This window comes from Epinephelus moara, chromosome 7, assembly GCF_006386435.1.
Source record: "Epinephelus moara isolate mb chromosome 7, YSFRI_EMoa_1.0, whole genome shotgun sequence".
NCBI classification, from domain to species: Eukaryota; Metazoa; Chordata; class Actinopteri; order Perciformes; family Serranidae; genus Epinephelus; species Epinephelus moara.
Genome location: NC_065512.1, coordinates 38251913 through 38262279, shown reverse-complemented (window position 1 = coordinate 38262279; position 10367 = coordinate 38251913). Strand labels below are relative to the sequence as shown.

At 40.1% G+C, this 10367-nt stretch overlaps 1 protein-coding gene across 1 annotated transcript; it reads right to left on the bottom strand.

The window, feature by feature from the left end:
* Positions 1-4568: 4568 nt before the first annotated feature.
* On the bottom strand, positions 4569-9923 carry LOC126392763 (uncharacterized). Its single transcript, XM_050048377.1, has 6 exons — positions 9711-9923; positions 9188-9330; positions 7536-7600; positions 4971-5135; positions 4785-4889; positions 4569-4689 (listed from the first exon to the last, which is right to left on the bottom strand). Exons 1-6 carry the CDS (start codon positions 9828-9830, stop codon positions 4646-4648), a joined length of 642 nt encoding a protein of 213 aa, XP_049904334.1. The 5' UTR covers positions 9831-9923; the 3' UTR covers positions 4569-4645.
* Between the last annotated feature and the right edge of the window lie 444 nt (positions 9924-10367).

Genomic DNA, 10367 nt, shown 5'->3' with positions numbered 1-10367 from the left:
TGTGTCTTTTAATCCTTGAAGACACATATGGCCCAAAAACTTGGTTTCCCATATCTCGTAATTCTTCTCGTCACCATCAAAAACGAGCCTCGCCCAGCGGCTACTTGTTGTCTCCTTTTCCTTTCTGCTCATACTTTCAGCTCTCAGGTGCACGCAGTTGCGACTTTCACCTGGCAGGTCACTCAAACTTTGCGTTATGGGATTATTCTGGGCCCATAACCTGTTGACAGAGTAGTTCTACACAACGTTAAACTTGGCACATAACACACGATCAAGTTGTTCAATGCTGAGCGAATACCCGCACGCACGGGCTCACCTGTTTTATTGATTAGAGACAGCATACCTGTGGGCAGTTCCCTAATCAGGGTCACGTGACATGAAACGCCAAAATGAACAAAAAAATCACAACATATCTTAAACAAACAAAATGAAATGAGAGCACATCAACAGTAACAATGGGATGTCGGACCAATGGGCAGTTCCCATGGGGTGCACCTGTTGTTTGAGTTTGGTTTGTGCACTGGCTCAGTTTTCACTTGCTGCATTGATTTTACGCACACAGGGTAAGTATGGTTACTGTAGAAGAATTTATTGCTTCTCCCTCAGAGGAGTTGTTAGATTTATGCACCAGAGAACAACTGCTGAAGATAGCAGAAAACTATGAAATTGATGGGGGTGATAAACGCCAAAAAGAGAGGGTTAAATCTGTTTTGAAGGCTTGTTTGATTGAAAATAAAGTTTTACCTGAAGCTCCATTAAATGTTCCTTCTCCTCGTAACGTGTTGTCTCCGCCGGTTACGACAACAGGTTTAATGATTGACCAACAGAAGAGTTGCTTTTGTTACAACTTGAGCATGATAAATTTAAATTAAAAGCTGAGGCGGTAAAACAATTGGCTCCGACAGCAGACAGAACAGGCCAAATTAGGAGTGGAGCAGGCTAGATTGGAGCTGAATAAGGAAGGTAAGCTTGTAGCTGGCAGTGAAGTAAGTGGGAGGTCAGTTCTCCTTTCTGAGCAGTCTGCTGATAATTTTGATGTTGTGGGAAACTTGCGGCTTTTGCCTACAAAAATCATTTTAGGTTTTAATGTATTGTGTGAGGTTTTTTTTTGTTCAAAAACAATTGCTATCATAAATGAATATTGTCTATGACATGACAAAGATGGATTATTTTTTAAAGAAGTGGTCATCTTCCCCCGTGGACATAATTTCTTCATCTCTATTTTTCAGAAAGTTTTGTCAATTATTGGCCCCTCTGTGCTAGCTATTGTAAACTCCTCTTTGTCTGCAGGATGTGTCAATATTGGCAATATTGAAGAAAACTGACTAAGATCTTGCTCTTCCCAAGAACTATAGACCTATTTCTAAACTGCCACTGTTGTCTAAAATTTCCGAGAAGGTGGTTGCCAATCAACTCACAGCTGCGTTGGAAATACACAATATTTACAAGTTTCAAGGTACTTCTGAGAGTTTCAAATGATATTTTAATGATGATGATTTCTGCTGATGGAGGTGATTGTTCTGTGTTAGTACTTCTGGACCTCAGTTCTGCATTAGACACAATGGACCGTCAAATCCTCATTAACAGGCTGCATGACTGCATTGGCATATCAGACAAAGCATTAGACTGGTTTTCTTCATGTCTCTCTGATAGGACTCTCTCCATCTCTACAGATATTGTACAGGTTTGTATCTGATTCCTCTCCAATGTCCTGTGGTGTCCAGCAGCACTCGGTTCTTGGGCCTCTGTTATTCTCTCTATATTTGCTACCATTTGGACAAATAGTAAACAGATATAACATTGCATATCATTTATATGCAAATGATATCCAGCTACTTCTTGTTCAAACCTAGAGAGCCTAAAAGGTTATCCAGGCTCGTTGACTACGTTCATGAGATTAGGGTCTAAATCTTGTTTTTTACACTTGAGAAAAATCAGAACACTGAGATCTGTTGTTTCAACTGCTGAACTGGAAATGATTATACATGCCTTTATCTCATCTCACATTGACTACTGTAATGCACTCTTCGCCTCACTGAGTATGTCTGGTTTTGCTCGACTGAAGTCAATCCAGAATGCTACTGCCAGACTACTAACTAGATCAAATAGACGCTCTTACATTACCCCTACACTAAAATCCCTTCATTGGCTCCCTGTTTAGGATCCAGTTTAAAATTCTCATTCTTACTCACAGAGCATTACACGGTCAGGCTCCCGCTGATGTAGCTGAACTACTTCACCTGTATTCTTCACTTTACTTTCTTCGATCATATAGGCTACATTTGTAGTCTGTCTGTCGCAGTCGCCTTAAGACGTGTTGATCAAGCTTTTGCGGCTATAGCGCCTAAATTTTGGAACGCTCTGCCAGTTCCCTTACGGTCTGCTGACTCTGTGGTTTCCAGCCAGCCAAAGAAACACCTGCTCAGACAGGTGTTTGGGTGACTTTTTTTTTTATTTATTCAAATTTTGTGTGTTGTTGTTGTGTGGTGTGAATTCTTCTTTTTTGGTGTGTGTGCAAATAGTTTTGCTAGCTGTGCACTTTTCAAGACGTGGCTCACATTCTTAGTCTCTATGTTTGCTTTGTATAATGCCCTTGTGAAGCACTTTGTGAACTATATCTGTGAAAAGAGCTATATAAATAAATTTTACTTACTTACTTACTTAAAAAAAGCATTCCACAGAATTTCTTTTTGGATCACCACTGAAAACAATCAAAAAAAATCTGCAGATACTGTCTGTGCCTGGTCACAACTCACAATGAATGCAGAAAAGCCAAATACAATTCCCCAAATCACGGAACAATGAAGACAAAAAGGTTTGGATCAGCAGATCTGAGATGATTTTTTTTAAGTTTGGTGCTCTTCAGGCAACATCAGATTAACTATGGAAAAATCATCGGATGGGATCAGCATCTTCATTCAGATCAGTAAGGTGTGTGTTTACATTTTCTAAGACAGCAGGGCCTTTATCATTTGTGCACACACATGGTCTGAGGCAGTTCTACATTTGTTCACAAAGTACAAAATCACTTAAGGTAAGAAAATATTGATCAATCCCAGATTTCTACTAAAACATTCATATGCATGTATCTCTGTGTGGTGCTCTGCTGTGGACTGGAACACCCTGCCGAGAGTGATGAGGACTGCAGAGAAGATTATTGAAACCTCTCTTCCCTCCATCCAGGACACTGGACACAAACGCTGTCTGACATGAGCAACATCACCAAGTTCTCCACACAAAACCCCACCATGGACTGTTCTCTCTTCTGACCTCTGGCAAGAGGCACTGCGGCATCAGGAGCAGAACAGCCAGGTTCTGCAACAGCTTCATTCTTCAAGCCATCAGACTTTTGAACTCCATAAGATGATTACCCTCTCACACACCACCCACTTACACTGAACTCAGTCAATAACCCCCTTCTCACACTCTCACTGATCTCTGGTCTGAGCTCGATGGACTTGAATTATTCTGTGCTAATGTACATTTTTATATTTATTTTTATATTCATTATTTGCACAAGCACTTTTGCTGCTGATGTACCGTTTTATCCATATATACAGAGAGTCAAATGCAGCGAAATTCCGATCTTATGTGAATTGTTGATGGTGTGGATTTGAACAATAAAGTCTATCTATCTATCTATCTATCTATCTATCTATCTATCTATCTATCTATCTATCTATCTATCTATCTTAAGCACAGATTTGTGCATACGCACTGTTTGTGAATGAGGCACATTGTTTTTCAAAAAGGCTCACATCAATGTTTGCTGCTCCAACAAGCTAACATCTCGTACACTTTGTGAAACAACCAGGCTTGATTTCGTTCACAGCTAACACGCTAAAAAAAAAATGTAGTTGTTTTTTTTTCCCCTAAAAAACAACAACATGTTAACAGTAATGTCTTGGGCACCTAAGAGAAGTAACATCTTGCTCATGGGGACCTGCTCTCTCTACCCATGGCGAAGGTCCGCAGTTGGACCCTTCTTTCTGTAAATGTTTAACTTTAACCAGTAATGTGTTCTCAGATCAGTGTTGAATCCCAGCAAATATGCCCTTTTGGGGCCTGTGTGGGGCCACTGCAAGCAAAAAAAACCCTGTCGTGATTGTGTAAAGCAGAACATGTGTGGAGTGAGGAGAGGAATTGGAAATTCTCACCACTTCACTCTGCTCACACGCATGCTCTTTTAAAGACAATGATATCCTTGGAAAATGTAAGTCACACTGAATCTAAAATATTTGTATCATGTCTGTGTGTTGAAATGTGGCTGAGTTATGACTCTAAGAAGTGATTTTTGATGCAAGTTGAAGCATTTAGTCTCTAAGAGATTTAAAGTAACTGCTGCAGCTCCAACTGCTGACCATGTTGGTGAGCAGTCAAATCAGCAGCCAAACTACAATAAGATACTTCCTGCTGTTAGAACACCTGCACACACCACCTGTCTGTTTCACCCCACACACGATCATTACCTCACCTCTCTCCCTCAACACTCCCTTTTCAACACAGTCTGAACACCTTGGTGTTACGCCATTTTATTTGATTCGAAATAAAAAAACAAGGAACGCATGTTTGATGTTTGAGTCACCTTTTATCTCTTTTCTTCCTCAGTTTCAGTTTGAAATATTCATTAAAGTTGCTCTTAAATTTAGTCAGATGTCATCTTAACGCCCTCGCCTTCAGCACAGAATTCTGCAGAGAGAAAAAGAGATAAAGAAATCAGTTCTGTCTGACATCACACATCTTGATTTCATAGTTTAATCAGACAGGTTTCAAAGGTGAACCACCGTTCTTGGGGTCATAGATGTAGTCTGGCTCTCCGGAGAAGCCAAGGCAGCGTGCCTGTTGCTTAAAATGTTCTAGGTCTGAGTCCTTCAGGGTCGACTCTTTGCCTGGAATCAAAACAACAAAAATGGATGAATGCTTTGGACATAAAATGTATTATTTTCTCTCTCTGGATCATTCCTTCTTACTCATCAAATAAAGAGAGCGAGCACTGATGTCATCCTCTGCAACATCACTGCTGAATTTCATCTTGTCCAGTAACTTCCTGAAGTTTTTGGCGGTGCTGTTTATGTTCAAGAGCAGACAGCCGTCACAACTCTGCAGCAGGTGGGCCACCGAGGTGAGGTTGGCGACTGAGGACAGAAACAAAGTCAGACAATTTTAAGTAAAACAACAACATTCTTCATCTGAAATACTGTAAATTTAACCTCTAATCCATTACCTGATATCTGCAGATGTATGCAGAATCCAGACAACAGGACAAGATTTGGGTATCAGAAGTGTTGTGGTTTCTGTTTGTAGTGCGAGCAGTATTAACCAATCACATTTGAGTGGTGGGTAAACAGTCCATGTGGTAGAAATGCAATCTTGGATAATGATGCACCGAAATGAAAATTTGTGGCCAAAGCCGAAGCCGAATAAAATTAAACACTTGGCCAAATACTGAGTACCGAATACCGAATGCCGTTGTTTAGTTTTTCATTAGTTTTTGCAGATGAACACCCTCCAGATTAGTGTTGTCATGGTACCAAAATTGGGACCCACGGTACAATACCAGTGAAAGTATCACGGTTCTGAGTAGTATCACGATACCACAGCGAAAATGAGGCAGATGTGCCTTTTGTCATTTATAAAAGATAAATCACTTTTCTATAATACATCAATGATATTTCAGTGGAATAAATTACTTATTGATTTATTCATACTTCAAAAACAGCATCAATAAGTGATTAACATAGGGGGGGTCAAAATAAAATAAATAAATAAAATAAAAATCAACCAAAACTCAACCAGCCACCCTCCTCCCCTGACAAGTAAAGAACAGTCCCTTAAGTGCAGTGAGGTTTGTGGACTGTTACCTGCCACAAAGAGAGAAATGTGAACGGCTCGTTTCTCCTCTGACACGTCACATAACTGTGTGCCGCCACGGCTCGGCTGTCCAGGTACTTCTGGGCAGTCATAACACCAAGAAGAGGAAATTATTGGACCTGGAGCCGGACTTCTCTGTCGCCGGTAAGCCGTTATCTTGCGCCGCGGAGCACATGGCCGCCGTATTTGACAGGAATACATTCCTGTCTGTGTCTGTGACCCCCGTTCAACCCACAACCGGCAGGATTCGCCTTTCGTTTCTGCTGCTGGTTGAAATCTGCACAGTCGCAAATGCGAGTAAAATGCTCGCACTGTAGAGCTCTGTGGAAAACAAGTCCCTGTAGCATAAACAAATCTAACCTACAAGTAAAAATAAATTAATAATAAATTTCACTGCTCAAAGATACTCAATAGCTCAGCTAATACCTGAAATGTCACTGGATAAAAACCACTGCAGCAGCATATTGAGTGCCAGGTGGCCAGCGCACGCCGTTATTGGACGGTGCATGGACTCCCACCCTCTTGCGATTGGACTTTGAACTTATCCCACAGTAGTGGTACCTGAGGTACCATGGTACTACAGTACTCCAACATTATGGTATCATATGTACGGTGTTGTTTTAGTACCGCGGTCTACCGTTGGTACCAGTATACCCTGCAACACTACTCTAGATAGTTCAGTGTTACATTCTTTGCAAACCGCTTTTCTTCTATCACTCTCCAACACTTTGAAATATCGCCACACTGCCGACATTTTACTCTGTCACTGCATGCTGTTTGATTGTGTCATCAAAACACGCCGCTATTATTCGGCCTTGCTTTTCACTTATTCCACCGAATACCGAATGTGTGTTTTTTTGCAATATTCGGCCGAATATATTCGGTTACCGATTATTCGGTGCATCCCTAATCTTGGAACCATATTATTTTTTATAAATGTATCTGCATTCATATTAAGATATTTGTTGGTAGAGATTAGCTGAAATGACGGCGCATTAAAGAGGAAGTTTGGGCCTGGATATCGGGACCCCAGGAAGTATGCTGGCCAATTTAGTAGTGGCAAAACAGTGAAGTTACAGCCTCCAAGCTTGTGACATCATGCCATTGTATCCAACAGATTTTTTCCTATAGACTAAAATTGAGAAGGAGACGACATAAATCAGTGGATACATTTTTTTTGTAGTATCAGAACCCCCAAAAAATGTTTTGTTTTACTATTGAGGTTTGATCCATTTGGTCTGATAACATTTGTAAAGTCTAGAAGGACCGCAAGATTAAATCATTTTATCCCCATTCAAGTTAGCAGAGAGAGAGAGCTAAACCGGAAGTAGTCGGCTCAGCCGATGGAAGTCTCTAGTGCGCCTGCTTTATGGGCCCAATAATGCAGAAGCGGCACTGATCATCTGGTTGATTTTAATCTCAGTCCATACATTAGTTCAGTCTGGACCAAAATGGTGGACCAGCAGACATTTCCATCCCCAGAGCGGCAATGCTTTTAAAACTGGAAGGATTGGATTTATGTATTTTAGAAGCCTTCCTGATAATGAGTCTAATTATGAGCTGCTTATATCGAGGGGTTTAGTCTTGAATTCTTCAATTAAAAAATGCTAATAAAGTGCCTGGTTGCAAAACTCCCAAACATCATGTCAAATCAGATAACTTACGTTGAGATGTCAGAATGTTGCTGTCAATGGTTATATTGACAGATGAGCCAGAGCAAGTTCCATTTCTGGGAAAAACAACAGAGGAAGAAGTGAGGTCATACACTGACAGAGCTGTTTGAGGATTTCTTATTCATATCGACTGACAAAGTGAAGATTTGTTTCACTGATGAAGACTGAATGATACATTTTACAGCTCTGAAAAAGACTCGTAAGCAGACCTTGAATGATTCTTTTGTCATACTACTCCTGAGGCTGAGATGTTTGACTTGTACAAATATATACATATATACATATATATATGTATATATTATGGCATGCCATTCAGGAAATTATTATATATATATAATATGAAGTTTGAATATATGGAATGAATGAAAGTCTAAATATATTGAACGGAACTTGAATATATGGAATGAATGTTTGAATATATGGAACAAAAGCCCCAATATATATTACTGATACTGTTCTTTCTCAGACCTTTCTCTGTCATTTTAGGTAGTTCTTATCACGCTGATGTATGTCCAAGTGTTCATTTTCTCCGAGTTAGTTTGGTTTTAATTCGTTAATTGATGCTATAAACACAGTCTGACCACCCAGGCTTTTATTTTGTACTTCCGCTGACCGGCAGTGTTCATTTACATATTAGCTAAATATCTGGTTTCACCAAGCACATTTAGACTTAACATTTAGATTTAACATTTAACATTTAGATTTAAATTTAGATTTAACATTTAGGTTTAACATTTATAATTTAGATTTAACTGTGACATTATATTTCAAATATTGCTGTAAATGTGGTAAAAACTGACTTTAAAAAATTCACACCACTTTTTTAAACGTTGTTTGAAGATAAATGTGGCAAAATGTTGCTGTTAATTTCAGTGCAAGCCACTTTATAAATGGCACCCCATACCGTACTGCGGTATTGGGTATGGTTAACATTACCACGTGCATTAGCCAATGTTGAAATTACTATGTCTTCATTGCTTAAAATTGCCGCCACTATGTCTCTCGCCGACTCACTCATATTCATTGTGTTCTTGCTGCAGCATCCAACGCAAGCATAGAGGAAACACAAGATGGCACTAGTGCCTAAATGACGTCAGATTTCATTCCATATATTCAGACTTTCATTCAATACATTCGAGGTTCATTCCATATATTCAGACACTACACTTGTGCCTTTTCTGTGCCAGCTTTCAAGAGCACGGTGGCAGGTTGTGTCTGAGGTTGCTAAGCAACCCTAACAAGCACCACATAGCCTATTTACCTGAAATCCTGAGAGCAGAGCTGATCTTCTTCCAGGCACTGTTTATAAGTGTGTACGCCTATTGTCCTTAGGACAGATGTAAAGCTCTGGGTAGCCCTGCACTAAAATTATCAACTTTTCCACATTTGCCAGACTGAATATTTACAGAAGAAGGGAAAGATATCTGTCGGCTGTGAATGGTTGGTAACCTGGCTCCTGAGTGGGGCCTCTTCCTGTGTCTGTCCTTTCAAATTAAATTCCCACATGGTCCAGTGATATATATAGAGTTTCATGTTTGTTATTTTGGGCGACTAAGTAACCAATTAAATTTTGCCGACTAATGACCTTTCTGGTCAACTAACATTTGGTCGACTATCGTGTATTTGCACTGTTATCTACTCACATCTTGTTCTCCTGAGACATTACGACTTTATCTGGGCTTGATGATGGGGTGATGTTTAACCAGGAGCTCTCAGTTAACTTCAGGATGCTCTTATATAATTCATGATCACTGTAACCCATGATGAAGTTCGTCCTGCCGTACATCTGCACACAAAGTCAGTTAGTGGCAGCATGATACAAACATCTTTCAATAATGGCTGTACACTGAACCTCAGTTGTTTTGGTAATAATCATAATCTCTTTTACTTGTTATGAAATCAGATTTTTAATTGTATTTTGCCAGTATTTAACTCTTTTTCTCAGGCAGACCTCTTAGACATTTAACATTTACAAACTTATTCTAGGGGAAAAAGTAGACCAGCATATTTATATTCCACAAAATTGGGGGTTTAGCAAAAATTCAAAAAGGCACCTAACACTAGCTGGACTAACACAACTGTTCTGTGACAAAACACCTGAAAACAAAGTTCCACCAACAGGAGTTTTTTTTAGGAAAATCAGACAGGAGTCAGATAAAGGCTTACTATTGAGCGGTCAGCCAGAGACAGAGGTGTGACCAAGGGTTGGCATTCTTCAGGTGACAGAGCCGAGGTGCTCAGAAACAGCCCCACTACCAGGAGATGACTGCTGATCCACAGATTCATGATGCTACAGCTGATCAGCTTCAGAATGTTACTGGAAGAGATCTCAGGTGACAGATGCACGACACAAAAGCAGCGATGACTAAGCCCCACCGAGCTGGTCATTCTTTATAGAAGTGACATGTAGCAGAGTTACAAGCTTCTGGGTTTTTCCGTTATTGACATAAAAAAAACCCAGAGTTGAGCAAACGATATCTCACTGTTTATGTTCCTCTCTGCAGGTTCAAAGGTGCTTTCAGGGTTTGCTGTGAGTGTAGGATTTCATAAGAACACTGTTAGGTTTGTGTTTTAATCATTGAATAATTTGTTGAATTGTCCTTGGCCACCAATCCATACAAATACACAGCTGGACGTAGACACAGCCTGACCTCTACCCAATGTACTGGTGAAATATCCAAAACTCCATGATTATCTGGGGCTAGAAATGCTGTGTTCAAGTTTGGACTGACAGCTATCTCGACTGAAATGCTTTGTAAGCTTGGTGCTCGCCATCCAGCAGCATCAGATTTACCATGTAAAAATCTTTAGAGAGTATCAGTG

Bases quoted from the DNA above. Each gene is read 5' to 3' on its own strand.
- LOC126392763 (XM_050048377.1), bottom strand. From the start codon at position 9,830: ATGAATCTGTGGATCAGCAGTCATCTCCTGGTAGTGGGGCTGTTTCTG. The intron at 9,331-9,710 runs GTAAGCCTTTAT...CTTTGTGTGCAG, and splicing joins CTCTGGCTGACCGCTCAATA to ATGTACGGCAGGACGAACTT. The intron at 4,890-4,970 runs GTAAGAAGGAAT...TTTTGATTCCAG, and splicing joins TCGCTCTCTTTATTTGATGA to GCAAAGAGTCGACCCTGAAG.